Consider the following 27,407-nt stretch of genomic DNA (forward strand, 5'->3'; position numbering starts at 1 on the left):
ATCAGCCAGAAGAGGAAGTAAGACTTACCATGTGGTTGACCTTATAAACACCCACCAACCGGCTCGCCAGCTCGAACATGTTGTTTCGGAGCGAGATGACAATGAATTGCGCGTTCTTTGTCCGTTCTTTGATGTAGCTAGCCACAATACTTACGTTCTTGAAGTCAAGTGCTGCATCGATCTCATCCATGACATACAACGGGGTCGGCTTGTAGTGGTGGAGAGCGAAGACCAGCGCCAGGGACGACAGCGTCTTTTCGCCGCCAGACAAATTGCTGATGTTCTTCCAACTCTTCTTCGGCGGCATTACGGAGAAGAGAATACCTTCCGAGAACGGGTCAAGTGAGTCGACAAGTTCGAGCTCTGCATTGCCGCCCATTGTGATCATTTGGTACATCTCTTTCAGGCGCGCGGTGATGATGCTGAACCCCTCCATGAAGCCCTCGAGACGCAGGCGGCGCAATTCGTCGCACCGCTTCTTTGCATCATCGCGGGCAGTGACTGCTTCGGCGAGGTCCATAGAGCGGGCAGTATGCTCTTCAGCGCGTTTGCGGTACTCGGCCAGAACTGAGAGGTCGACGTTGGTGCTCTCATTCTTCTTCTCAAGAGCCGCGATCTCGTCTTTGAGTTCGTGCTTGTCGAGATCCTGCAATTCGTCTTTGCTGAATGTGGGGAGGCCTTCGCCTGTCTCCTGATCTTCGCCGAAGTCGGTCACGTTCTGGTAAGTGAGTTTGCTCAATTTGTCCTGGAAGTAAGCCTGCTTCTTCTGGAAGTCTTGTAACTGCTTTTGGCTCCCTTCGAGCTTGTTGCGCATCTCGATCTCGACGGCGCGCATCTCGTTCACTTCTGCGGTCTTCTCATCGAGCTCCTTCTTCACCGCCTGGAGATCCTCCTTGGTAGACTCGAGAGACTACAAACTGGTCAGTACAATTGTGGATATATTGGCGACGGTAGAACATACCTCCTGAGCTTCCTCAGCTTGTTGACGGACACCCGATGCATCGCGCTGATGAGACTCCATATCCTCGTCTACCTTCTCCAAATCGACAGCAAGCTTTTCAAGGTCACGTACCGCGTCGTTGTGCGCTTTCTCGTGCTTGATGCGATTCTTCTCCTCTTTCGCCTTTGACACCTCTGCGCTTGAAGCTTGTTCGGTAAGTGTATCGACCTGCTGCTTAAGGTCGTCAACCTTTGCCTTCTGGAGACGGAGCTTGACACCACCAATCTCCATGATCTTGTCTTGCAATGCCTTGATCTCAGCCTCCACACCTTCCGTCTCAGCGTGCAGTTTGGAAATCTCCTTCTCCATAGAGGTGATACTCTTCTCAAGGGAGGATACACGACTCTTGTCGGTCTTAGTCACAGCCTTCTCGGCACCCAGTTCCTGAATGCGACGCTCACAGTCGGCAATGTTGCGGTCAAAGCTCTCCAGCTCAAGAATGAGCTTCTGAGCTTTAGTGTCCAGCTCAGGCAATTGCTGGTTCAAACTTCGAAGGGTGCTCTCCAGCCCTTGCTGCTCATGCTGGAAGTCGGTGAAAGTTTGCTCGAGTGTATCCCTGTCCTGCTCAAGCTTCGCTACCTGGTCTCTCGAAACATCGGATGCGAGCTTAGACGACATCTTGCCTTTGACCACTCGGCTACCGCCACCACTCATCGTACCAGCTGTGTCGATAAGCTTACCGTCGAGAGTGACAACACGCCAACGCTTTGCGCCATAGGCGATACGCTCGGCTTGATCGAGGTTCTCAGCGACTAGGGTGTTCTGGAGAACGTGGAAGAACGCAGGCCTCAGTAGATCATGTTTCGGCTTGACAAGGTCAAAGAGACGAGGAACGTCTTCAGGTGTGTCAACAGTCGACATGTCTCGCTTAGCAAGGCGATCGAGCAAGATGAAGTTGGCACGGCCAAGGTTGTTCTTCCTGAGGTGCTCGATGCACTGTTGGCCTGACTCAACAGTGTCAACAACCATGTTGTCTAGCTGTGGACAAGCGGTGGAGATCGCGACATCGTATTTCTGATTGATGGTGCCGAGGTTGCCCAAGCGGCCGTGGAATCCTTCAATACGTCCAGAGTCCTTGAGGCGCATGAGTCCAGTGAGAACATTGCCCTGCGTCTGGTTGGCAGAGAAGTTCGAGCGGGCCTCATCAGCCTTTGCGCGTGCACCCGACAGCTTCGATCGTAGCGGGGTCTCTTTTTGTGCCAACTCGTCAATCTGCGCTTGAATACTCTGTAGCTCTTTCGCAATCTGCTTCTTTTCAACCTTGCACTCCTTGAACTCGGCCAGCTTGCTCTCTTTAGCCTCCTGGAGAGTCTCAATCTTGGCCTCAACCTCAGCGATACCCTTGGCGCCAGCATTCTCTCGATCGCGGAGAATGTCGAGCTCACTCTGTGCTACAGCCATAGCGGACTGCTTCTCGTTAATCTTCGCAGTCCAGGGCTCCAGTGACTTCTGCTTCGCCGCAATCTCGTCGGACAGGCCTTGCGTCTTTCCGGCAAGCGCGACACGCACACGCTCAAGCTCCTTCGCTTCTACCTTCATCATCTGTTCGAGCTCTTCCATCTCTTCAGCGTACCGCTCTAGATCCGCAGCATACTGCTTCGTAAGAGTCTCCGCCTCAGAGCGGCTGTAGCCACTAGTCTCTTTTGTCTTTTGCAGCTTCTTCTCCTTTCCTGCAAGAAACTTCCGCTTCTCTACAAACTTAACAGCCTCCTTGTCGATGCGGCTAACCTCTTTCTGGAACTCTTGGTGCCTCTTCTCAAGCTGCTCGTGCGCTTTGACACCCTTTTTGTATTGCCGTTCGAGCTCTTTGATACCCTCTTCGTTGCCTTGATGCTTTTGCAGCTCCTCGTCAAGCTGGGCTTGCATTTGACCAATCGATTCTTGTGCGACCTCAATATGGTCATCAAACTCAAAGTTGTAGAGCTGGTAGAGCGTAGATTGCTTGGTGGCAAGCTCGTTCTCATCTTGAATGTAGGCGAGAGCCACGTTTTTCTTCTCTTCTAACCCAGCCTTCTCTTTCTCAACGTGTTGGACACGGTTGTTCTTCTCCATACAGGTCTCGTTCAGAGTTTCCACTTCAGCAGCTGACTCTTCAATCGGCGTCTTGTACTTCGACGTACCAATGATATCCTCCAGGTATTCGAGGAGGCCATCATCGTGCTCAGTCAGTGCTTTCGGCTTCATCTGCGCAATCGATTCGACCTCACCCTGCAAGATCAGGAAACGCTTGTGGTCCAGATCTACGCCCTTTCCTTTTAAGTACTTTGTGACATCTGTAAAGGTGGACTCCTTCTTGTTCATGTAGTACTTGCTAGAGTTGTTCTTGAAGGCTCGGCGAGAGATGACCAATTGTGAGTCTGGAATCACCTCAGCTACGCCGCTGGCAGTGTCCATGACTTCCTGGAAGTGAACCTCGACTTCGCAGAAATCGAGATTAGGGTGTTGAGACGAGTTGTGGATAAGTGCTGATATCTTGCCTTGGCGCATCTTGCTGGCACGGAATCCAAACACAAACAACAGAGAATCGATGACGTTCGATTTGCCAGAACCGTTGGGGCCGACAACGGAGGAGAAGGAAGAGTGGAATGGTCCAACTTCTTGTCTCCCAGCATAGCTCTTGAAGTTCACCAAGACCAACCATGTGATAACTGTGCGCTGTTTGAGTGGAGCAGGCTCTTGTGAGAGAGGTACTGCAGCTGCCCTCCTCTTTGCTACAATGTCCATCGGCCTCTCTAACACGGTGTGGTTTGGGTTGATCTTCTCGATCACTCTGGGTGTCGGCGGCGGTTGAGATGGCGCTGTGGCGTCGGGTGTCTCTGATGGCTTCAATGTCGGGTCAGGAAGTTTGACCTCAGCGACTGGCTCGGTCGTAGGCTCAGCTACGACGGTCTCCTCCTCCACAATGCTTTGGGCGACACTCTCTTCCTCTGGCTCGGCTACAACTGTCTCCTCTTCCGCCGTGCTCTGAATGGTTCTGTCTTCAACTGGCTCAGACTTCACCACCACATCGAACTTCTGTCGCTTTACAGCAGTCCCAGCTCTAGGTGTCTCCTCCTCGGCTTCTGGTGTTTGTGCGGTTCTGGGCGTTCGATCTCCCGCCTCGCTTGCGTCGGTCTCGGGCGCAGGTGTGACCGAGGTCTCTTTCAGCTCGTACTCAGATTCCACGGCTGGTAAAGTTTTAGAATCATCCTTTGTGATTGTGATTATGTTTGCAAGAGATTGCCCACCTTCATCTATGTTGTCTTTCTCAACTGACACTCGCGGCTTCCGCCCGCGCTTCTTGGGAACAGTTTTTGCGATCGCAGTCGGTCGAGGGCTACTCTCGGGGGGCGTATCTGTTTGTGTCGGTTCGGCGACCTCAGTCGCGCGCTTTGGCCGCCCTCTCTTTCTCGGCGCTGGTGTCGCAGCAATCTCTGTGTCCACATTCTCAGCGACAGGCGCTATGCTTTTCTTTGGGCGCCCGCGCCCTCGTCCAGTCTTCAAAGGTGCCGGTGCTGGCGTGAACTCCTCTTCTTCCTCATCCTGGACCTCCGGCGTGGGTGTTCTGTTCTCTTCGTTATCGGAGTCGTCGACGACCGGCGCTTTGCGGCGCGTCGTGCGCGTGGACTTTCGGGCTGCTGCCGGGGCCATGTTCGCGGCTTCTGTGGGATAATGAGTGTCGAGATGACCGTCTGGAGGGTAAGTCTGACTACACTTGTGCAAGCGCATGTTTACGGCGCACGGGCCTACACAACACGCTAGCACGTGTCGCGCCTTCCCTGCCCCACCTCGCGCCTGAACATCGAGTCGCTGCGGATTAGTGGAAATCGTCTGCTTCTCCTGTTCTAAAGATGTCTTGAAAACGACAGTCTCTTGGCTGTTGTTCTTCCATCACATTGTAGTGCCATTGCAGTTGACAGGCCTCTTATCGGCGAAGCCCACTGCCAACTACAACAGACGTCATAGTCTTTAATGATACTCAGTCTGTTAGATCAAGTCCAATCATCCAACTTCTCATTCGATGATCTATTTCCACATGTATGCCTCGTCTGCGTCGAACCTTGCCTGTCAGTCTTCCGTTGGAAAGCCGTGTGCAAGTTGACTTCCTCGAAAGAGCAGGTGCGGCCGCTTCCACCTTCACCCGTCGCCACGCCATCACTACATCTCTAGTACGAACCCACTGTCAAGCATTTTTCTCAACCCAACCTTTACGTCTGTTTCACTATGTGCACTCTCCTAAAGTTCAAGCTGGTCTTCTTCGTCCCACCCAGCGCCCTCGAGGCGTGCAAAACCGCCATCTTTGCTGCGGGCGCTGGTCACTTCCCAGGCACCGCCGGGTACAGTGAGTGTTGCTTCACGTCCAAGGGTACTGGACAATTCATACCAGGCGCTGCAGCCAACCCGCATGTATGTTCTCCTTCTGTCTGCCGTTGTGCCATCGAGGTAACGTGATGCTGTACAGATCGGCAAGGTTGGCACCTTGGAGGAAGTGGAAGAGTATCGAGTTGAAACGATATGCTTGGGTAGAGATACCGCAGTGGCAGCAGTGGCAGCATTGAGGAAGTGAGTCACGATCATTCCGTCTTATCGAAGTATTTGCTTACGGTCTGGATAGAGCACATCCGTACGAAGAGCCGGCTTACGAGGTCTACAAGATAGAAGACATGTGAGATGATTGCCATTGTTGCAAATGTGGAATCGGAGCAGACAACATCACCTAGGTCGTAAAATATGCTCACAGGTAACCGAATTCGCCATTGGAAAGCTCCCAAGATTTCGCTGTCATATTTTCGTAGTACTTCCAATGCACGTTAACCTCGCAACGTAGCCTTATTCTCTACACTAGTCTTGCGCGTATCAGTCGGTTGTAGAGGTAACACATTTGAAGGTCGTCATCATCATAACAGGCGTCTAGTACTCTTCTTGAGATCCCGGAAGTTAGACCTCGCAATACCGCTTCCACATCCTCCCCTGTTATTGTGATTGGCTCGCATGCCACAGCATGTGCGGTACTTTCACCAATCAGAATCCGGCATACCGTACAGCACTAGAACCCCTACTCCAACAAAGACTACAAAGCGAAGCTTGTCTTGGGCAAAGCATGGTAGAGCTCGTCGAGCACTAGTCTGCACGATGATTACAATGTAACAGGTCAGCAAGACAACGGACGTGCAAGGACCGCAATAGGAAGTCGCGGAGATCACTCCAGAGAACACCAGAACATCACTTCGAGATACGAACTAACTGCAAAATCCGAGCAAACAGGTTATCACAACCAAGATCTTGGTCGCAAAAGTACGCGATACACCTTTAGTCGCCGAATGACGCAAACCACAGTGTACGGTACCAACTATTTGTCATGCACAACACCTGCTGTGTACAACACCAAACGACACCCGCCATGAACCCCCAAAAACCCCCCAGAAGCTGGGACCCGCGCAGGAGACGCACCCGGAAAGCGCGCCACGCCCCCAATCTCCGCATCCGGAACAAGCAAACACCACCAACAGGTCCCACCGACGCACCACACCACACGCCTGCCACAACGCAACCCAGCGCCGCGGCCCGCGCCCCCTAAACCATGGCCGCCCCAGCCCTGGCCGCAACCCACGCCTTCGACGCGCTCAAAGCCCGCATCATCAGCCTCGCGACCGCCCTGTACGGCACCACCACCACGCCGCAGTGCACCTTCGACGTGCTCCCGTTCAGCGCGCCGCGGCGCACGCCCGGCGGCACCGCGCTGAACGCGTACACGCACGGCGCGGCGCTGATCTACTACACGGGGCCGGCGAGCGCGCCGTACGTGTCGTGGGAGATGCTGTCGTATGTGGACGGGCAGGCGACGGTGAATGCGGGCGCGCAGCAGCTGTTGGACGACATGCAGAAGGGCGTTGGGGACGTGATTGGTATGTTTTGATGTGCGGTTTGTGTGCTGCGAGGTGTTGATGTGTGCAGGTGATCTTGTGAAGAGTGGGGATTGGGGCGTGAGGCATGAGACGGTGCCGGATGTGGCGAATGGCGAGCGGGGTGAGGGCGATGAGGGGGGCGGGGAGAATGGGTATGAGGGGGGAGGGGGAGGGGAGAGGAGGTGGAGCCAGTCACTGGGGGATATTGAAGAGGCGGAGGAGGAGGACCACAGAGGTCGAGGGCGGTGACAGTGACGTGAGCGCCGCAGACTGCGAATTGTTAGCAGACTTAATAATGTTAGATACACGTCACGGGACCATGGGAACGGTTTAATAATCAACCAAAAGAACAAAGTCACATTGGAAAGCTACGTAAAGACCTTCAGAACAAACCGTTAGGATTTTCTGCCGCTGCCGATAGGACTCATCAGGCCAGCACTGCCGCCTGTCGAACTACGCATCATCATCGGCTTGATACTCTGCACGGGGCTCAACGGATCTCTCTGGCTTGAGCTTTGACTAGATGTGCCTGAGCTGAGACTACCGCTGCCATGGCTGCCGTTGTTGTGGCCGTTGACGAATCCGGAGGCGTTGAAGGGGTTATCGAGAGCATACACGGGAGATAGGTGCTCATCGAACCCATCCGTGAAGCCAGAAACATCTGAGAGCATGGACGAAGAGCGACCACGGCCGCCGCGTAAAGAACCCGGAGTGCTGCCGACATGGTACATTTGCGGAAAGGTAAAGCTGGTGAAAGCACTGGCGTGGGGAGACATGGTCGTGCCAGGTAGCGGTCCTTCGGGCGTCGTGGGAATAGACTCGTGATGCGCGCCCTGCATAAGGAGGATCTCGTAGTGCTCGGCAGTCTGCAGGAGCTGAGCAGTGGCAATTTGCTGCTCTTCAGCTCGATGCTCGAAACCGTTGATGCTGTTACGATATTGTTGCTCGACATCAACACGCTGTTGTCTCAAGGCGTGACGCTCCTGCTCCCTGCGCTGCTTGGCTGTGAATCCTTCCTGGTTGGCAGTGACCAGACGGTCGTGCTGCTCGTTCAATCTTGTCTGGCGCTGCTGGAGACGCTCGCGCTTCTGAAGGGCGGTCGCGATATCGGTCTCCACGCTCTGAACTTGGGCTTCGATGTCGGCCTTGACTGCTTCGAATTCACGAGCCACGGCGTTTTTGTTGTCGCGCTCTTTCTTCCAGGCAGCTTTCTTTGCTGCAGCCTCTTTGACCTCTTCTTCCGGAATCGCACCCAGCTTTTCGGCTTGCAGTGTGAAATCAGCAGTGGCATCGTCTGCCTGGCGAATTGTCTGCGTAAACTGAAGAACACGCTGGCGTTGCCGCTCATCACTACCTCCAGCATTCGACAGACGATTGCTGAGAGTATCGACCTCTTTCTTGATGGTAGAGATGGCGGTCTTGTGGTCCTTCTTGTTTCGCTTCAGGCGATTGCGCTGCTCCTGCAGTTGCTGGTCGGCCGCGGCGATGGAGTTCTTGAGTGTCGTCGTAGGCGAAGATGGGCGGAGAGTCTGATGAGCTGGCGGGGAGGCGATTGAGGCTAAGAAAAGTCAGTTTGCACTTGTAGTCGGTGAAAAGTAGGCCTACCTAGTTCAGCGACTGGGCCAGCCGAGGTAATAAGGCTTGTAGAATAGAAGACTTCGTGATCACTGGTCCTGACGAACTCGCAATAGTAGTTCGAAAGTGCCGTGAGACCAAAAATCTCTCCCACCCAAAAGCTTGTTCCCTCGTGCCCCTGATACCCCAACGCAGTGCTCTGGCGGATTCGGGCCGAACTCCAGTCTGCACCGTTGACACGGAGAAAGAATGGCTTCGACTTGTCAATCCCGGATCCAACACTCGAATCCTCCTCCTCTTGAACGTCTGCTCCTCCGTGGAACAGACTGACACGAAATGAAATGTCGGAGTAGCCGACTTCTGAAATCCATACACGATCGTCTTCCGATCTCCAAACAGCGTTTCCAATGTGGTTTGCGTCTTTTGCGTTAGCCTCGTCGGCATCGTTGGCCGCCCGGCTGCTTTCCATCTCTTTTAAAACTGTAACTTTTGTGCTGGCAAGTGCGGCCCAAAAGGGCTGCTGAGAACGAACGTGTGTAGCTTGCTTCCTCTTCCGCCGCGAGCTACTCGCCTTGTCCTTGTGTAACGCTGGCGACGGCCCCGGGGGGCGGCCATCGGTACTCGAGGCATTTGGCGCATCGGCGGGCGGGAAGAGGGTAGCTGAGTTGGTTCGCTGGAGGTTGCCAACTTCGGGATCTGTTTTCTTGCCGGTAGGCAGCGACTGGACTACGTCTCGTCGAGATAGAGAGCGCCGGATGATGCGAACAACACCTTGGGCGAGAATGTGGATGCCCAGGAGGCTGCGGGGCCATCCATGGGGACTTGAGAAATTTTCCAAATAAGTAGATGAACTGGGCGGGCTCGCCAGAAACTCCAAGCCTCCCCGGGCGAGCCCGGACCACACTAGGTGGACAATGTATTGCCGGAGAGGCCTGAGTCTGAGCAAATGATTGGAGGCGATGATGACGACACAGATGAAAATGCCGTTGGTCGTCCCAGCTTTGCCGGCGGCGGCGCCTCCCAGGGCAATGGCAATGACGGCCTGGGCGAGGTCCAGGAAGAAGTTCTGCACGGGGACCCAGAGAACGAGCCACACGAGCAGAATGGAGGCGTCGGCGGCGATGGTGGTGAATAAGGAGGGAGTGCCGCCGGAGCCCTGGAAGATGTCGGTGAAGGAGGGGAAGGCAGAGAGCGCAGAGAGGGGGGTCCCGGCTTGGGGAGGCACGAAGGTGAGGGTGGCAAAGAGAAACTGCACGACAGTGAGGACGGTGGGGGGGAGCTGGAGCAGGATGATAAGGATGGCGAGGACGTCCCGCAGAGGACAGGAGGTGAGAATGGTGGCTGGCACGGCGAGCAGGCTGGCCATGGACACGGACAGCGGCTTGCTGTGGCCGTGGCCGTGGCCGTTGGCGCGGGCAGCAGCAGAGGCGGCACGACAGGCGGCGTCGGCAGGGTCCAGCGACGCGTCCGAGGCGCTGCGGACCCGCTCGACGGGCGGGCCGTCGCACACGGCGGGCATGTCGGGGGCGGCGGCCGGCGGCAGGTCGGAGGCGCTGCTGGCGGCCGGCGTCGTGTGCGGGTGCTGGTGCGGGTGCTGCTGCTGCTGGTGGTGCTGCTCTACCGCGTCGGCGGCGGGCGCGGGGGCGTCGGGCCCATTGGCGGCGGCCGGCAGCGAGGGGTTGCTCTTCTGGCGCTGCACGCGCTTGCCGGGGGCTGCCAGGCCACTCTCGTTGCGTCTGTCATGCTGGGATGCCGCGTTCTTCCTCCCCTTAGCTACCATAGAAGGCGGTGCGCGGGCGAGCTGTGCGTCTCCCCAGGTCGGCTCGACTGCTGCACAGGACGAGCCAGTTTGGAAGAGGGCGCCGCGGGCCGAGGGGGAATAATGGGCGTCAGGGTCGGGTCGTGTGCGGGTTGCGGGTGTGAGGGCTGGGAGCGCGAATCGAGAGAAGCAGAATGGCAGTCCCCGACGCTGGCTGCTTGGCGCTGTCGCTCGCTCGACGTCCTGTCAGCCAGCCTAACTGCCTGGAGCGCGGGCGGGCCCCGTTCACGTGCAGCGGCGTGCAGAGCGTGCAGAGGCCAGAGGCTGCTACAGCTGCATGCGGCCGGTCGGACGCTCGACTCAGGCTCTGCACGCTCTGCACGCCGCCAGCACGCCGCCTCTCCCGCCGCCGTGGCTGCACAGCGCGCGGCTCAGTCTGGGGGCAGCAGGATTCTCAGCGCCGTGCGATCTGCCCGCCGAGGACCGCCCGAGCAGCGATCATCGTAGCTGCAAGTGCGCTGGAAAGGCGCTGAAAAGTCGCGGCCCTAAGCAGCGTCCCAGTCCCCGACCGCTGGTGCGGTGCACAGAGACTGCACCGCAGAGGCTGCAGCCTGAAGCGAGCTGCCGTCTTCGGCGAGCGCTCGCACAATCGGGGGCTGCATCGCGCTGCTGCGCTGTATGTACTGCAGCACTCACACGGCCAGCTGCCCTGCCTGCCCTGCCATACCACTGCTGCAGGCCTGCCCTGCTGGTGCTGCTGGTGCACCACTTACCCTGCGATGCAGTCAATTCCCCGCCCACTCTCCCGTCCTGTGTGCTCGTCTGCCTGTCTGCCCGTCTGCCTGCTGCCTCTGCACATGGGCCCCCTGAGCATGATGCCCTCGTTGCAGGCCAGCAGCGAATCGAGTGCGCCGTCGTGCCCGCCCACACCGACTCTCACGCTCTCACGCGTGCAGCGCTGCCAAGCACATGTTTGTGATTCGCTGCCCTGCCCGCGACTGCCCTGAGTTGTGTGCATCGTGCAGTCACAAGTCGTGTTCACCCAACCTGGGGTTTTGCTGTGCACCATCCACTGTGTTTTACCGTGCACTACCTATCCACCGTGTTCTCCTGCGTGCGCTACACCACGCCGCGCTCGCTCCGCCGTGCCTGTCTGCTGCGGTGGCTTGCCCTCGGCCCTGCAATTTGATCGGAGCATTTCCACCACAGCCCTCTGAACCCGCCGCTCCACGCTCAGCGGAGACGGTCTGGCTGGCGTCGAAGCTTAACGCGACCACGCCAATCAGCATGCCGTGCGACAAACAGATGAGGAAACTCGCACGGTCACGCGCGCAACGGTCGTGCAGATCTCTCGAAAAGGCCACGATGAAACACAGAACGAGTAGGCGGCCAAGTCGATCACCGCGGAAAGGATCACGCCACGCAGCCCGGTGCGAAGAACTGCTCATCTCACGATTGCGGCTTGCTGCTTATGGCTTCGCTGCACTACCGAGGTCTTCAACTGCATCTGCTCTGTCCCAGCTGCCCTTCTCCAGGTCCCGCACGCGGGCCAGCAGTTGCCGCACCCTAGCACTGTTCCCCTCCTTTGCCTGCTCCTGCAGCTCAAATATCTTCTTGAACTTGTCGATCATAAAGGGCGGCAGTGGAGACTTCTTCGCTGATCTGTAGTCATAGACTACAATGTCCTCGATACAGCGTGCCGCCGCCCGGCGATGCGCCTCCGATAGGATCACGACGTCCAGGATGAAATGGTCGGTGCCCTGCTCCGGCTTATTCCTAAGTTTGTGCAGCACAGTCACCCTGCTTGGGTTAGATTGGCAATTTCATGCGTGATCGTGTTCCCGTACCTATCAGGCCACTTCATCGGCTTTATCAAGAGCAAGTCAGCAAACGCATCTCCAGGTTCCTCGGTTTCACAAGAGCACGCGACACGACTTCCGCAGAACTCCTACTGGGCGGGGCAACTCACGAATTTGTAGTCCGTCTTGATGCTCCTCAAGATCAAACCGATGCTCTTGGGCGACATCAACTCCAGCCATGCCTTCTTGTGCGCTGGGTCCTGCGCAGCAAAGTTGAGCGTCCAGTTGACGCGCGCCGACTCCGCGTAGCGATTGTACATGACGTTGTTCACATGGCCCTTCGCGCATCAGTGCCAAAGCTATCATGTCTCCCATGACGCGACTCACCATACTGTCCTACATCATCACCGCACAATCAGCCTCGCCCAGCACACACAAGCTGATAACATACCATCTCGCCCCATACTACTTCCTGCCTATACAACCCTCTGTATTCCTGCCCCGTCAAGAAGCCCTCGCTCCCCGCAAGCAGCTCGCGCCAGTCGCTCGTCACTTCTTGCAGTATAGACCCCGCCTCGCTCGTCTGCGCGTCGTTGATGCCAAACATGATGCACTTCCCGATGCGCGCGCGGACGTCTGACAGCCAGCGCGGCGACAGCTTCTCGGTGGCCGGGGTCTTGGAGCTGGAGAAGCGGTGATGCAGCGGGCGAGCGAGGGACTGGCTGCGTTGCGCGAGCGGGATCGCTGAAGCACAGAAGTGCGCTGTGCGTGTCGTGAGGGGGCGCATGGTCACAAGGTGCAATTGAGTACAGAGAATGTAGAACCCGCCGAGTGCAGTGCAAGACGTGAGCTTTGGCAAGTCGAGGTTCCGCGTATGGCGCGATGCCGCAGCCGTTAAGCCGAGGCCGCTACGTCAGCACGGCAACCGCACGCTTGATACGACCACCCTTCTTGGAGTCTGTTCACCACAATTGCTGCCTCACATCTGCACTCGCCCATTCTAGCTGTAATAATCGCCTACACCATGTCGACACCAACTCTTCCCCTGCGCCACCAAGTAATCCGCATCTACAAAGGTCCCCACGCGCCGCCCCCATTGCCACCAACCACCACTAATCCCCGGCAGAGCTGCTCTACCTCGCGCGCGACTACCCACAGGGCCACGCCTGGGCGCGCACGCGTCTGCACAAAGCGTTCTCCGCGCAGGCGCATCTGCGCGACGAAGAAGCGATTCGCAACGGTATCAAGCGCGCCGAGTTTGTGAAGAAGGGTGTGTACGGGCATGGTTGCAATGGGCGAGGTGGCACGCTGACGGGGACAGAAATCGAGGCATTGTATTATTTGAAACGCTACAGGGCGCTGAGGCAGCGGTACGACCCGATTCAGTAGACGGCCGCGGGGCGGGGGAAGGTAGTAGACGCGGGAAGGGGAGGGCCGTTGGGCTGGGATATCACGGAAGGAAACGCGAGAAGGACGGCGGGACGGGGCTATGTATGTGAGGACGTGCGCTCGTGAGGTCGCACCGCGACGTTGTGCGTGTGCGCGTGCGCTCACACCTTCTTGCACCACCACACGCCGAACTCGAGGCACTCGCCGCTGCTGGCGCCCTTTTGCTCGAGCAGGTTGCCCATCAGGCCGGCCCACCAGCGCTGCCACTCCTCCTGGTTCTTGCCGCTGACTTCCTTGAGCAGCGGCTCCAGGCTCTCGATCAGCTGCACGACGACGAGCAGCGCCGTGTAGCGCAGGGCCGCCTGCTCGTCGGTCAGCGTCCCGGGGTCGAGCGCGACGCTGGTTTTCTTCGGGTTGGGGCGCTGGGACTCGGACTCGCGGCGGCGGGGTTTCGGGGGGTCTGCGGCGGCCGTAGCCATCTCGCGCTCCCAGCGCAGTTCGCCGAGGGGGATGGCGATGCGGCGGTCGCCGACCGAGTGCAGCGTCTCGGTTTCCTGCAGCAGCATCTCGGAGATTCGCGCGCAGGGCGTGGGGCTCAGCTTCCTGCGGTCGAGGGCTTCCTGAATCCAGGCGTTGGAGTCGCGTAGGTACTTGTTCTGCACTTCGGTGAAAGGTGTGATGGGCGAGATCAGGAAGGTCCCTGACGACTCGGCGCTGGCGCGTTCCTGGGCGGATTTGCCAGGGACGGGGGGCGGGTGCGGCAGAATGGAGCGGATCAAGTAGTCGGTCTCCCAGACCTCGAAGGTGCCGCCGGACTTGAGGACGCGGATGCTATCGTCAATCAAGGCCTGGGACTGGGCGCCGAGGGTCACGACGAGGGACAGGTCCTTCAGCACGACCAGGTCGAACTCGCCGTCGTCGAAGGGCAGCCGCCCCTTGCGCAGGTCGTGCTGCACAAAGGTCCAGTCGATGCCCTGGCGCTGCAGGTCGCCGGCGAGCGGCACGAGGTCCAGCCCCGTGTAGGCGACGTTGTCGTAGCCCAGGCCGCTGAGGTACTCGTGGCACACGGCGGTCCAGTAGCCGCTGCCGCACGCCAGCTCGAGCACCTTGCGCGGCGGGGCCTGCGGCGAGGGCGTCGAGCCGAGGGCGCGGCCCAGGACGGACGTGGCGAGCAGCGTCAGCAGGTTCTGGCGCTGCAGCTCGGGCAGGTCGCAGGGCAGCGGGTAGGCGACGCCGCGCAGGTAGCGGCGGCCGTGGCGCAGCACAAAGGGCTCGGCCGACTCGTCGCGCGTGGCCTGCGTCGACGAGCTCGACACGGAGCCGCGCGTGTCCATGGCGGACGCGGTGGCCGCGGAGGAGGCGCTGGTGGCAGTGGTCGCGGTCGACGAGCTTGACGTTGTTCTAGCGAGCGCGTCGGGCGCGGTGCCCTCTGCGGCGGGCGGCTTGGGGCGCGAGGGGTATGGGACGTGGTAGCGGTACTGCGTGGATCAGAAGGGTCTCGGGCACACGCAGGCGCAGGAGCAGCGGACCAGCAGCCATTCTGAGTTCATCATCTCCCGGCCCACTTGCCCGGCTAGCGGCGCGATAGTGGCCTGGCAGGGCAGGGCAGGGCAGGGCGAGGCAGGGCAGGGCACGTGTGCTGGGCGCGCCCGAGTGCGCCGCAACGAGAGACGGACGACAGACAGACAGACTGCTGCAGCCGGCGGCGAGAGGGGCAGGAGGCAGCGCAGTCGCGGGGCGGGCGAGGCGACGAGGCGACGAGGCTCTGGTGCGGCGCGGGGAGCTGTTGCTGCCGAGGGAGCGTCTCCAATCACAGCGGCTGTCGCACGGCGGCCGCTCGCTGCCCCAGATTCGCATCGCAGCCGTCGCCGTAGCCACTCGCACCGCAGGCAGGGCCACGCAGCCCGCACGGCGCTGGGCGCTGGGACGCAGGCACTGCCGCGCGGAATGCCTGGTCTGCCCTGCCCAGCCCAGCACCGCGGCCCTCGCCCTGCTGCCCTCTGCTCAACCTCGCTGCCACTGCGCTGCACCGCTGCCGTGACTGCGTCTGTCTGCTCTGCCCGTGACCTGCGCTGACCGTGGCCTGCGCTGGCCGTGCCGTCGCCGTCGCACACGCGGCGCGGCCCACGGCGCGCTGTGTGGTTTCAGGTCCAGGTCCAGTGTGGACACGTGACGCCCCCAGCTCCAGCTTGGCCTGCGCATCGCCCGCTGCGGGCGTCACGTCGGTCGACCGCATCCTCTTCACTCTCTATTCTTCCCAGCGCGCGGTTGGACCCTGCCTGCTGCCCCGGCCCGTCTGGCGCAATTGAGACTGCCTGCAGAGCCTGCAGAGCCTGCACCCGTTGGCGAGCGCCGTGTATGTGCGCGCCTTCTACCCGCTTCTGCGCTGGCCCACCCGCTGCATCTGCTCACCGCGCCGTCACTGACTCCGCCGCCGCCAGACTGCATATTCAATTACCCCCCGCCGTTTGCCTCGTCACCGCGCCGCCGCGCCCGGCCAACGCCCCTCTGCGCCGCCCGCACCACACCCGCATGGTCGACGCGTGCCGCCGTGACCAGTGACCGCCCCGCCGACCATCTCGGGCGCCCATGTTGCAACGACGAAAGCATCGCATACGAGCCCCACCACCGGCCTGAACCCCTGCCCGGCGCCTCGCCCTCCGCCTCGCCCGCCGCCTGCGCTGCCTCCCGCGCCCGCTCCGTCTCGACGCCGCGATTCCCTTAGATGGCCGAGTACTCGGTCTACCAAAGGGGAGCCGGCCAGACCTTCTACCCGCAACACGCACCCGCCATCCGCACCCTCCCCGCCCGCGTCCGGTCGCCCTCGACCGCCGCCCGCATCCCCTTCAGCAACCCCGACACGCCGTCGCCGTCGCGCTCGCCCGGCCGCCAGCAGTCGCCGCAGCAGTTCGGCATGTTCAACCAGCAGCACGGCCACCAGGCCCAGCACGTCATGATGAACGGCCGCAACTCGCACCAGAACTACGCCATGCAGATGAACCTGGCCGGCAAGACCTTCCCGCACAACCAGAACCACCAGCACCATGGCCAGCACCACCCCCAGCACCAGGACCACACCGGCGGCGCCCACGGCGCCCAGTACAACCACCAGCACAACCTGTCCAGCGGCAACATGTCCAGCGCGCAGCCCCACTTCGGCCAGGCGCACATGCAGAACGGCACCCCGAACAGCGTCCACAGCGGGCTCAGCAAGCCGCCAAACGAGCACTGGGCCGAGCAGCTGCGCCTCGCGCAGACCGCGCGCGAAATGACACAGTCGCACTCCCACGCCAGGATCCACCCCAGCGTGAGCAAGAGCGTTGTCGCAGGCACCGGCAACGGCCTGTCGAAAGAGCCGGATAAAGAAGAGCGCAATAGACCTGCTGTTGGAGGCGCCGCAGACGGAAAGGGCGACCATATCTGGACCATCTTGGACTTTGGCGGCCAGAACCTAAAGGTCATCACCCCTGCGCTGTTCAACTACACGTTCCTCACGAAACTCTACGTCAACTGCAACAAGCTCTCGTACATCCCCCAGAGCATTGGCCAGCTACGGAACCTCACGCACCTGGATCTGTCCCTCAACAACCTCCAATACCTGCCTCCGGAGATTGGCATGCTCGTGAACCTGAAGCAGCTCCTTCTTTTTGACAACCACCTCGAAAACCTTCCTTACGAACTCGGCTCTCTCTTCCAGTTGGAAATGCTCGGCATAGAAGGCAACCCGCTACCGGACGATCTGAAGCAAATAATCATGGAGTCAGGAACAACTGAGCTCATCAAGCACTTCCGAGAGAACTCGCAGGGCCCCGAAGCGCCGAATGAGCGAGACTGGATTGTGCTTGATGAGATCCAGGACCCAGACCAGGAGACCGTGACCGCTTTGAGCTACAACATTCTCTGCGATAAATACTGTACAGTAGCACAGTACGGCTACACGCCCAGCGCAGCGCTATCGTGGGAGAACCGCCGAGAGGCCATTTTGGGAGAACTGCGAGAACGCAATGCCGACATAGTGTGTCTACAAGAGATCGACCAGGACAGTTTCAACGAGTACTTCCGCGAAGGTCTGGCTCACAACGACTACAAGGGAGTCTTCTGGCCCAAGTCCCGCGCACGAACGATGGCAGACAGAGAAGCTAAGCTAGTCGATGGCTGTGCTATCTTCTACAAGAACAGCAAGTAAGTTGCGCCGCCTCCCATCACCCTGCACATGCTGACATGCACAGATACATCTTGTTGGACAAGCAGCTCATCGACTTTGCCAATACTGCCATCAATCGACCGGACATGAAGGGCGAGCACGACATTTTCAACCGTGTCATGCCTCGTGATGACATTGCGGTCATCACCTTCCTCGAGAACCGTGCAACCGGCTCGAGGTTCATCGTTGGAAACGTCCACGTCTTCTGGAACCCCGCGTTTACTGACGTCAAGCTTGTGCAAGTCGCCATTCTGCTCGAAGGCATCAAGAACTTTGCCAACCGATGGGCTAAGTTCCCTGCATGCAAAGACAAGGTCGTCTACCGCTTCACGAATGGCGACACCGAGGACGGCAAAGAGCCAGATCCCTCGCAGGAGCCGGGACCATCCAAGGAGTACTCGGACGGCACACAAATCCCGCTCATCCTGTGCGGTGACTTCAACTCCCTGCCCACATCTGGTATCTACGACCTCATCACGACCGGAAGCATGTCCAACGTCCACAATGACCTAGGCAGCCGAAAGTACGGTAATTTTACGAGGGACGGCATCTCCCATCCGTTCAGCCTCAAGTCTAGTTACTCGACGATGGGAGAGCTCTCGTTCACAAACTACACTCCGTCGTTTGTTGGCGTCCTCGACTATATCTGGTATTCGACAAACACCCTGCAAGTTGTGGGCCTTCTCGGCGACATCGACAAAAACTACATGCAGCGAGTGCCTGGATTCCCCAACTACCACTTCCCCAGTGATCACATCGCCTTGTACGCACAATACATTGTCAAAGGCCAGAAACAGGCAAAGAAAGTATCCGAGGTCGACTTTGGGTCAAGCTCCAACCGAGATCGGAGAAACTGAGCCAGGTTGCGAATCCTTCCAGCCCCGCATGCTTCTGGCGCGCCTTCTCTATTGTAATTCTCCGTGGCTGAGAAGATTGTCAATAGGCGCGAGTGCGGGAGTTGTATGCTGTTTTCAAGGCGTCCGTTTGCTCGGTGTTCGGGTTGCTCTTCGCGCTGTCAAATCTTCATGGGTCTGTGATGGAAGTTTAGGATTGTTTATTTGAGTGCAGTTGGTCGGCGGTGTGAGGGTTTCGACTTGGTAGACGGAGTGCGCTCCTCTCATCTGCATTGGGGATGGGACTGCAGGGCGGGTTAGTACACGAATCTCACATCATGTCTGTTGTTCTGCGAAGTTGCATCGGCTGGTCTATTCATTCTTTGGACTCGGGCTCTACGCTCTTTACTGTACGGCGTGGATGATCTGGCTGGCTTGGCCGCAGGAGCGCAGCAGGACGGCAGTCAGTGTTTCAACAGTTCTCCATTCTGGTCCTCTTCTCGCGATGTATCATCTATGTAGCTTCCAAAAAGGCCCGTCCCCTCCGCAAGGCTGGGTCGACCACGGCTTAACTGTTCACATGACGTCCCGACACATGAAATGCGAATCAGCATGAGGTGAGCGTTGGAGACAGCGGTCAGACTGCCGTCCTCGGCAATCTGCTTCAAGACGCCAAGAGAGAGTCCAGATGACCTGTGATTCACTGTTGAGGGTCCAATGCCGCTAGCACGTGTAGGGACTACCGCGTCATAACATACGTCCGCGCTCTCAACTCCACACCGACACTTAAGCTGCGACTCCTATTGCTGAGACTTCTCTCATATTCTTCCCTCCGAGACCCTCACCGCAGTCACACTCACAATGGCTGCCGCACCCGCCGCCGAGCTCAAGCTCGACCCCAAGTACGATCACTACGACTACCCCACCGTTGCCCCCGTTGCGCAGAACGGGCACCCTGGCCACACAACGCCTGAGCAAGATGCGCAGGTTTTCCAGCTGCGAACCCAGCTGGAGGCGGCCGGCCACACCAAGAACCTCGACACATTGACGCTGGTACGCACACTGCCCTCGGGCGCATGGCGTTGGGCGCCGGCTAAATTATCTGCAGCTGCGATTCCTCCGTGCCCGCAAGTTCAATGTCGAGCTTTCCAAGCAAATGTGAGCACACGTGGCGGCTGTGGATGAAGAGGGGTGCTGATAGTGGACAGGTTCATCGACAGCGAGAAGTGGCGGGCGTCGTACGCTGACGTGGGCGTGGAGGAGCTTGTCCGCACCTTCGACTACAAGGAGAAGCCCGAAGTGTTCCAGTACTACCCGCAGTACTATCACAAGACCGACAAGGTACGTGGCCTGTAAAATCCCGGCCTCTGCTGTGCTAACGACGCCCCTGCAGGACGGCCGCCCAGTGTACATCGAGCAGCTCGGAAACGTCGACCTGACTGCCCTTGGCAAGATTACCAGCCAGGAGCGCATGGTGCAGAACTTGGTCTGCGAATACGAGAAGATGGCCGACCCCCGTCTGCCCGCCTGCTCGCGCAAGACCGGCCACCTCCTCGAGACGTCGTGCTCCATCCTCGACCTGAAGGGCGTTGGCATCGCCAAGGCCACATCTGTCTACGGCTACCTGCAGGCTGTCTCGGCCATCTCGCAGAACTACTACCCCGAGCGCCTCGGCAAGATGTACGTCATCAACGCACCCTGGGGCTTCTCCGGCGTCTTCAGCGTCGTCAAGAAGTTCCTCGACCCCGTCACAAGCGCAAAGATCCACGTCTTGGGCTCCGGGTACAAGACAGAGCTGCTCGCCCAGGTCCCGGCCGAGAACCTGCCCAAGGCTTTCGGTGGCTCGTGCGACTGCCCCGGTGGCTGTGCGCTGAGCGACGCCGGCCCCTGGCAGGACGCGCAGTGGGTCACAGAGCCCAAGTGGGCGAAGAAGAGCGACGATGCCATCAACAACGCCGCGATTCCTCCCACCACTGAGGGTGACGTCCCTACCAGCGCCGCCCCTGTCGGCGGTCTCGATGGCGCCGCCGCCCCTGCCGGTGCTACCCAGCCGCACGCTTAGAAGCGTGCACTGAGTGGGACCGTGGTGAAGAGCAGACGTGCGAAAGTGGTCGCGCGGAGAGCAGGGAGAGGACAAGACAAAAATCATAAAGTGGAGTTGAGGCGTGATAGGGTGAAGTGCTAGCGGACGCATCATCTGCGGCGGCACTACATACCGGATTTCTATTGGGTATGATTGTGTTGATCGTGGTGGTGATCACAGCTGGCTACAATGGAGGTGATCGTGGTATAGGCCTCAGTATTGGACACTGTGGCGCTACTACTACTTGGAGGCGCACATACGGATCATTGGGTCCCCAGGTTGGCTAGTGGGTGCTGGATAGAGCGGTATAGATGCAGAGTTCCCGTCTCCCTAGAATCCCACTTGTCTAGCCTTTGATCAAGTGTCTTTGTTCGATACTGTTCTGCCCTCCCCTACCTCCCACAAGTCTTTGTGCTGTACTAACCCACGACTCGCCTTTGTCTCATACATCAACGAACATAACCGCAGCCAACCCAACCCTCCTGCAATCCTTCATGCAAAATCCACAGCAACGTTCCACAATCACACAACATGTCACAACAACCACGCAACACAAACCCCCCTCCCCCATCACAAACCCTCACCCTCTCCATCCCCTTCACCCTCCTCATCCACACCACCGCCCTCTCCCCCTCCAACCCGCCCATCTCCCCCCGCTCCCTCGTCCTCAAAACCCTCCACCGCTTCTGCTCCTCCGTCCCCATCCGCGCCTGGCCCCTCGCCCGCTCGCCGCCTCACGCCCGCCCCGCCCCTAACACATCCACCTGGCTCCTGCGCGCCGGCCCGCACACAATCCTCGACACCGCGCTCGCACCCGACGAAGCAGCGCGGCTGACCCGCCGCACGTGGGCGGTCTCGCTGGAACTCTTCCGCGGCGCGGTGCCGCGCGACACGCGGAGCAGCGGGTGGGCAATGTTCGCCGACGAGGTGCGCGGCGTGCTGGGCGTGCTGAGGCAGGCGTTTGAGGGGTTTGAGGGGGAGGGGGGCGGCCGCATGTGGGATGTTGTGTTTGGCGCGAGGAGCGTGGTGAGGGTTGGCGTTGGGGCGGAGAAGGGTGCGGCGAAGGGGGTGGTGGTGCTGGTGGCGGGGTTTGAGAGGGAGTTGGATTGTTTGAGGGGGGTGGGAGAGGTGGGGCGGTTTATGGGTGTGGGGAGGTGGTTGGAGGGGGTGTTGTTGAGGGGGGGGGCGGGGCGGAGGAGGGATGGGGGCGTGAGGAGGGTTGGGGTGGAGGGGGGGAGGGAGAGGGAGAGGGAATGGTGGGATGTTGTGCATGGGATGGAAGGTGAGGAGATGGTGATGCTGATGCGTAAATGGGAAGAGCATGGCGTGAGGCTTGGGGTCTCTGTGCACTCTCGGAAAGATGGGACGGCGGAGGTCGTTGTGCAAGGCCAGCACAGCACACTGGATGCCGAGTATCTGGTTGCATACACAAAACTCATAGCCCACTTCGTCAACGTTGCACACAGATACGATGCAGATGGCCTTGCCAGTCAGCTCGAACTCTTGCAGTTGAACCCACCAACTAAGCTTCCAGATCGCTTTGCGAGAATGCTCGACTTCCTGGGCCAAGAGGGCCGGGAAGGGAGAGACGCAATGCAAGCTACACTCCTTGCACGTATGGCTCCGATATCCAGGCCAGACAGTCCTCTGCAAATGCCCACACCTACTCGACCAGACCGTCCCCGAAGGGCAGTAGATCCGTTCTACAACCTTAGAACGTACCTTGAGGCAAACCACGCTCGGAGTAGAAAAGACATGGTGCAGTTCATGGAGAGGTACGAGAGTGCTGGCGGGTATATGCCCACGACGGAGGAAAGGTTGTCCGCAATACTGGACGCTGAGGAAGAAAGACTGAGACGGGAAGGGAAGGAAGTTGAAATGACATCTAAGACGCCAGGTTTCTCGGTCGCAGTTGATGCGAAGAGCAACAGTTCACTGCTCACAGAGGGTGAGCGGGCAGTTGTAAAAGCAGATGAGGCGGCGAAGAGTGAGCGAGTACGCAGCTGGGTCCAGCATTAGACAGGTAAACAGCAGCAGAGCGACAGGAGTTTCGAGTATATTTTAAGGCTGTTATTCTACGTCTCAGACGTTATCGTTGGGTATAATTATAAACTTGGTGTTTGCTTGGTGCTGGAATCGTGTCTAGCAGTTCACGTCCTCCATGACTCCGCCACCTGTACTCTTGACGCACTTTCCGTGGTTTTGGCGTACTTCAACGTCTATTGACTGATTAGGTGTGCGATTCAGTCGAGTTAACGCCAGAGCAGTCGTACCTTTGGCTGGTGCGGGGACGGCAACGGGGACAGCGATGGCAAAGGTGGCCATGGAAAGAACGGCAGCGATGACGGCGGTGAACTTCATTTTGTGGCTGTGTTGTTTTTATTGAGAGATACGGATTGTATTGTTCGACGATGAGAGAGTGTACGAGTTTTGAGTATTAAAGTATAGACAGAGAATGTGCTTGATGTTGGGGAAGGGACTCATAGTCGCAGTACCGCGCCTTATACTCTTTACCAGGCATACGCAATTTACAGTCACCCAAGACTGTCTTGTCAGTGCTCTACGTCGCAGCCATGTTGCCTGAAACCGGATGCACATGAATCCTGAGGATCTTGCTACCGCATGAGGAGCGCAGGCATCGATCTGGCGCTAGGCTCATCACCCCGCTGCCAGGCAAAATACAGATTGGCGCATTCTGGGGTACGAGGTGGTTTCTCCTGAGTTGAGTTGTATCAGAAGTGCTTGGAGTGTCTCAGGCGGGCTGTGAAAGGGTCGAGACGCGCGGTCGCTCAGCCCTGTGATGCTCGAAAGGCGGATTACGGATTTTGACTAAACTCGGGGTTCGTAGCAACGAATTCATGGCGAATATTGTTCGCAAGAGTCCCTTACACATAGAGATGGCAGAGAATATTGGTTCTTGATGCAAATAGGCGCCATGTTGCCATTAGTTGGTATTGTAGTGATGGAAGGTAAGCAGAGGTCCTGAAACTCTACCAAAACACGTCCAGTTGGACAGGCGATCATCGACGTCACCGCACGTGATTTTCGAGGGTAAGTCATCTGCATTGCAAGATCCGGCTGCAGCAGGAACACTAACACTGTCCAGAACCATATTAGAGACTCTGTGCACTTCGTAAAGACACGGACTTTATCACTCGAGTCGTAGTCGACACCGGAACAACGCTGTCGCCAGCGCCGCTGAATGCAAGCGTCCTCGAACGACCACATGTGCTGTGCTACACCCAAATGTTACTTACAGGAAGCACCCTGGAATCGCGGAATATGCAAATTTGCAAAACCTTTGACTATAATGACAACGAGTTTTTGTGTCACAGTCTTTATCACGTTTCGACATGGCAGGCCGTATCGTTTGTTTCAAAGTACACACCGATCGACTTATGCGAGGACCAGTATCGCAGCCTCTTACCCTCGTCGGCTTCTGAGGACCACGTGCTCATTTGCCCGCCTTACTGAGTCCGAGGGCGATACCCTTACAACATCTGATCAGGTACGTCTAGATGCTCAACCTGAAGGCGAGGAGTGGCTTTTCTTGATCGCGGTATTCTCTAGTTAATGTGATATGTGAAGTAATGTTGTGAAGCGAGGCATAAGTTACAAGAGACGGTAAGCAGATCGTAAAAAGAAAGTAAGTAAAGAGCAAGCAAACAGCAAGCACCCGCTCGAATGCATAAGGCACAAGTATTATTTGCACTTGAGGTGAGGCCAGCAGGAGCATCGGCGTCAGTGTTCGTATTACGCCGTCGCTTCAGTCTTCCTAGAGAAAGGGAATTGCTGAATGCAAGAAAGGTGAAAGCGCAAGTTGGCTTGATTGGGTACCTCGCGTTCTCCGCTTGCGAGGGAAGGTGCGCAGCTCTTCACTTCTGGTAACCACAACAACACTTTTCCCCCTCACAATGGACATCGGTAGCTCATACTCACCTTTTGATTAACTACGCCGTCTGCAGCAATCGCAGATTCTCAGCGACAATCTCAATTCCAAAACGAAGATCTCTGTGAAAGCCAAGGCAAGCGACAGATCTGGAGGCACAGGCAAAGCCATGGCCGACAATAAAGGCTGGCGCAAGAAACTAGGCAGCAAGCCGAAGGAGCTACCTCCTATCAAGACTGTGTTCGAGGACACTGCTGTAGTGCTGCCTGCCGAGATAACGGCCGAGTCGACCGACCGACGGCGCCATGGTTGGCGAAAGACGATAGCGGCCAGCAGACCGTCAACACCTTTGAACCAAGCTCCACCTACAAGGACTCTAGACGACATTGAAGACACAAGAAGTGAGCGATCTGAAGCGTCAACGCCGCGTCGAGACTCGAAGCCAAAGCTTACTCGCTACACATCCTTATTCACCTCTCATAAGGAGGAGCCAGTAAGCGCAAGCCCTATTTTCTCAGAGCTGTGGAGTGGCGATGCACCTCCAGCTCAAGAAGATCCTTGGTCTTACATTGATCCTATTGTAATTATGGAGTCGATCCACTCCCACATGTGCAAGAACTACATGGTGCCTGTTCCTCTTGAGTATACCAGTGGTTTGTTCCAAATCTTCGACGACTATCGGAAGTTGCGATCGCACAAAGAACTTTTGGAGATTCGCGAACGAGAAGCCCTGCAGCACTCACGTAAGGTGACAGCACAATGGCTTGAGTCTGAAGAGTTGTACGAATCTGAAATTCGTCGCCTCGAACTGCTCATTGCGCGTGGAACGACGGGTATGACTGGGTAAGCGGATTCTTACTCACTTAGAATATTTCCTAAAGCCCTTCACAGACTCATGCAAGCACGCCGGGGGACCGTGGTGGACCGTAAACGCCATCACCGAAGGGCAACCTCGACGGACCATATCTCTCCTCGTTTCCAGCACATGTGTCCAGAGGAGGTAGATAAAGAAATCAGAGCAAATAGTCAGCATGGTCTGTATACACCAGATTAGTTTCTAGCATTATAACTGACGGCATCATAGTTCTCCTGCATCGACCAACCTCGGCATCCGGAAGAATGACTGCCCTATCTCGACATTTGAAAGGTCCAGGAGTATCGGATCTTTCCGTAGGTACTCTTCCCTGTGAGAAGCAAGTATCAGCACTGTCTCGGAAAGTCAAGAGTGAGTTGAATCTAATGGACCTACACAACGTCGACGATTCGCAGCCTGATTTTACTGTCACCACATTTGGCCGGTCGAGCACAACGAATGATGCGTTACGAGAAGTCACCGAAACAGCAGATCAGCTGGCGACCGATGCCGTCGAATATGATGCCTTCGTCGCTCTCAAGGAGCTTAGTGCTCTTGTTGCACGTCGAAAAGGACTGGACGTGGCAAGCTTCACTGAAGGACTTATGGCGTTGCTTGCTTTCACGAACCCCGCAGAGGCCACGAGTGAGCTTGCAGCAAGCCGTAATAGATTGCAGAGTCCTGGGGCTACAGAAGACCCAAAGGTCCGTACAATTGATAATGTGTCTGGTTCACAACATCAACTGCTACGATCTCAATCATTCCCTAAACTTGAACAGAAGCCCCGGCGCCATTTCTCATTTGAACCTGGAGACGATCAAATCCAAGACTTGGAAACCGATCTCAAGATGAATGATTCACTCTCCCGTACCAATCCGACAGACTCTGAAGTGTCACTCGAGTGCCATCTATCTGATGACAGCTTGGGAACAAGCGACAATGATTCAACCGGTCTGACTCCGGCATTTGGTGCGGAACTTGCGAGGCCATCTATGATTCCAAGCCCTGTCCAAACAGTGGGACGAATCCGTCGAGAGAACTCCGTGTCAAGTCTACAGTCTGTATTCATCAGGAACACTCAAGATAGTCGCCACACCTCTTGTACCAGTATCCGAACAGCGTTTCGAGAAGGACCAGATACCAATGCATCAACAAAGCCGAAAAGCAGAAGTAGCTCAAATCACAACTTCCGCGCGGCTGGATCTCCGTCAGGCTCGAAAGAACGACAGGGCAGTCTTCCAAATCGTCACAGCATCGCTGCTCTAGCGGCTGCGCGAGCAGCTGAATCCAGAAACAGCAACCTATCGAGGAGCAACACGCAATTGTCCGTAGCTACATCTGCTTCTCGTAAACGACACGGTAGGGAGCAAAGAAGGACCGAAAACAACGAACCAAGAACGTACACTAATGCTGATGAGGAGCAGAATGACACCGGAGTATAAGCGTAGGTACCTTCCTGTTCAGGCCTCAGGATGTATTGACATCCTAGGATTTAATGATTTGGTCAATAAGGCACGCTTACATTCCTGCGGCGCTTTGGCGGGTACAGGGTGGCACCTCGACTGACTGTCACGTGTAGTACGGAGATCTAACAACGTCAAGCAATAAGCGTAACATAGAGGCGAGTAAGCAGAATTGAGTTAATCTGAGCAACAAGCTTATCGGTGCCTTCCATACTACCAAATTCCTGTCAAGCCGTTCTCTACCTGCTCATAGCTCATTTCGCATACCCATGTGTCTATTACAAGGGATGATCATAATTGGCTAGGACCTGGTTTTCGGAAGCGACCTCCACTGAAGATCATATTTATTTGTTATGTCCCAAGATTGCAGTCAAGTCCGCAATCCAATAAAAACTTAGTCGCCTTCACAATACAAACTGAGTATGCGGCCCAAGGGGTCACGGCTACACTGCCAACAGTGATTACGACGCTGCTACCACCTATCAGCATGGCGGTTGAACAGCTACGGTACGAGTGGTCTTCTGACTAAAAGCAGCACGGACGACTATCTCATCATCTTGCTGTACCTAGCCGATACGTTTAGGAGTCACTAAGACAACGGCTACTATGGCTTAGTCGGTGCAACGCCCTGGCGGTTTGACGAACGCATGTGCAATCCAGCCCTTTCCGAAAGCT

The 27,407-nt window shown here is 57.3% G+C and overlaps 11 protein-coding genes across 11 annotated transcripts; 7 read left to right on the forward strand and 4 right to left on the reverse strand.

Annotated features, from left to right (window-relative positions):
* The first annotated feature begins 4,932 nt into the window (after window positions 1–4,932).
* Window positions 4,933–5,810, forward strand: C7974DRAFT_144984 (GTP cyclohydrolase 1 type 2/Nif3). The gene is made up of 4 exons (XM_046135672.1): window positions 4,933–5,046; window positions 5,094–5,386; window positions 5,442–5,542; window positions 5,595–5,810. The coding sequence occupies exons 2-4, from the start codon at window positions 5,204–5,206 to the stop codon at window positions 5,647–5,649; spliced, it is 339 nt and encodes a 112-aa protein (XP_045998839.1). The 5' UTR covers window positions 4,933–5,046; window positions 5,094–5,203; the 3' UTR covers window positions 5,650–5,810.
* A 418-nt stretch (window positions 5,811–6,228) lies between these two features.
* Window positions 6,229–7,134, forward strand: C7974DRAFT_450589 (uncharacterized protein; the record flags this gene model as incomplete). The annotated part of the gene is made up of 2 exons (XM_046145747.1): window positions 6,229–6,885; window positions 6,935–7,134. Exons 1-2 carry the CDS (start codon window positions 6,561–6,563, stop codon window positions 7,132–7,134), a joined length of 525 nt encoding a protein of 174 aa, XP_045998840.1. The 5' UTR covers window positions 6,229–6,560.
* Window positions 7,135–7,224: 90 nt separating this feature from the next.
* Window positions 7,225–10,404, reverse strand: C7974DRAFT_332057 (ubiquitination network signaling protein). The gene is made up of 2 exons (XM_046139105.1): window positions 8,491–10,404; window positions 7,225–8,443 (listed from the first exon to the last, which is right to left on the reverse strand). Exons 1-2 carry the CDS (start codon window positions 10,238–10,240, stop codon window positions 7,281–7,283), a joined length of 2,913 nt encoding a protein of 970 aa, XP_045998841.1. The 5' UTR covers window positions 10,241–10,404; the 3' UTR covers window positions 7,225–7,280.
* Window positions 10,405–11,488: 1,084 nt separating this feature from the next.
* Window positions 11,489–12,891, reverse strand: C7974DRAFT_145027 (thioesterase-like superfamily-domain-containing protein). The gene is made up of 5 exons (XM_046135673.1): window positions 12,470–12,891; window positions 12,406–12,414; window positions 12,189–12,356; window positions 12,067–12,086; window positions 11,489–12,019 (listed from the first exon to the last, which is right to left on the reverse strand). The coding sequence occupies exons 1-5, from the start codon at window positions 12,803–12,805 to the stop codon at window positions 11,689–11,691; spliced, it is 864 nt and encodes a 287-aa protein (XP_045998842.1). The 5' UTR covers window positions 12,806–12,891; the 3' UTR covers window positions 11,489–11,688.
* A 151-nt stretch (window positions 12,892–13,042) lies between these two features.
* On the forward strand, window positions 13,043–13,407 carry C7974DRAFT_411095 (LYR motif-containing protein 5A; the record flags this gene model as incomplete). Its single annotated transcript, XM_046143524.1, has 3 exons — window positions 13,043–13,094; window positions 13,145–13,288; window positions 13,340–13,407. 3 exons carry the CDS (start codon window positions 13,043–13,045, stop codon window positions 13,405–13,407), a joined length of 264 nt encoding a protein of 87 aa, XP_045998843.1.
* A 7-nt stretch (window positions 13,408–13,414) lies between these two features.
* Window positions 13,415–15,186, reverse strand: C7974DRAFT_389880 (SAM binding motif-containing protein). The gene is made up of 2 exons (XM_046141418.1): window positions 14,937–15,186; window positions 13,415–14,885 (listed from the first exon to the last, which is right to left on the reverse strand). Exons 1-2 carry the CDS (start codon window positions 14,958–14,960, stop codon window positions 13,569–13,571), a joined length of 1,341 nt encoding a protein of 446 aa, XP_045998844.1. The 5' UTR covers window positions 14,961–15,186; the 3' UTR covers window positions 13,415–13,568.
* Window positions 15,187–15,888: 702 nt separating this feature from the next.
* C7974DRAFT_145097 (glucose-repressible alcohol dehydrogenase-like protein transcriptional effector) lies at window positions 15,889–18,667 on the forward strand. Its single transcript, XM_046135674.1, has 2 exons — window positions 15,889–17,589; window positions 17,637–18,667. Exons 1-2 carry the CDS (start codon window positions 16,133–16,135, stop codon window positions 18,466–18,468), a joined length of 2,289 nt encoding a protein of 762 aa, XP_045998845.1. The 5' UTR covers window positions 15,889–16,132; the 3' UTR covers window positions 18,469–18,667.
* Window positions 18,668–19,305: 638 nt separating this feature from the next.
* Window positions 19,306–20,506, forward strand: C7974DRAFT_308574 (CRAL-TRIO domain-containing protein; the record flags this gene model as incomplete). The annotated part of the gene is made up of 4 exons (XM_046138176.1): window positions 19,306–19,497; window positions 19,553–19,602; window positions 19,653–19,785; window positions 19,838–20,506. 4 exons carry the CDS (start codon window positions 19,306–19,308, stop codon window positions 20,504–20,506), a joined length of 1,044 nt encoding a protein of 347 aa, XP_045998846.1.
* Window positions 20,507–21,058: 552 nt separating this feature from the next.
* Window positions 21,059–22,546, forward strand: C7974DRAFT_374297 (uncharacterized protein; the record flags this gene model as incomplete). The annotated part of the gene is made up of 1 exon (XM_046140147.1): window positions 21,059–22,546. The coding sequence occupies one exon, from the start codon at window positions 21,059–21,061 to the stop codon at window positions 22,544–22,546; it is 1,488 nt and encodes a 495-aa protein (XP_045998847.1).
* Window positions 22,547–22,669: 123 nt separating this feature from the next.
* C7974DRAFT_411100 (uncharacterized protein) lies at window positions 22,670–22,888 on the reverse strand (the record flags this gene model as incomplete). The annotated part of the gene is made up of 2 exons (XM_046143525.1): window positions 22,670–22,746; window positions 22,801–22,888. 2 exons carry the CDS (start codon window positions 22,886–22,888, stop codon window positions 22,670–22,672), a joined length of 165 nt encoding a protein of 54 aa, XP_045998848.1.
* Window positions 22,889–24,472: 1,584 nt separating this feature from the next.
* Window positions 24,473–26,919, forward strand: C7974DRAFT_332069 (uncharacterized protein). Its single transcript, XM_046139106.1, has 3 exons — window positions 24,473–25,259; window positions 25,308–25,450; window positions 25,501–26,919. Exons 1-3 carry the CDS (start codon window positions 24,586–24,588, stop codon window positions 26,709–26,711), a joined length of 2,028 nt encoding a protein of 675 aa, XP_045998849.1. The 5' UTR covers window positions 24,473–24,585; the 3' UTR covers window positions 26,712–26,919.
* Window positions 26,920–27,407: the final 488 nt, after the last annotated feature.

Source organism: Boeremia exigua, assembly GCF_020726555.1.
Source record: "Boeremia exigua strain MPI-SDFR-AT-0100 chromosome Unknown C7974scaffold_4, whole genome shotgun sequence".
Lineage (NCBI taxonomy): Eukaryota > Fungi > Ascomycota > Dothideomycetes > Pleosporales > Didymellaceae > Boeremia > Boeremia exigua.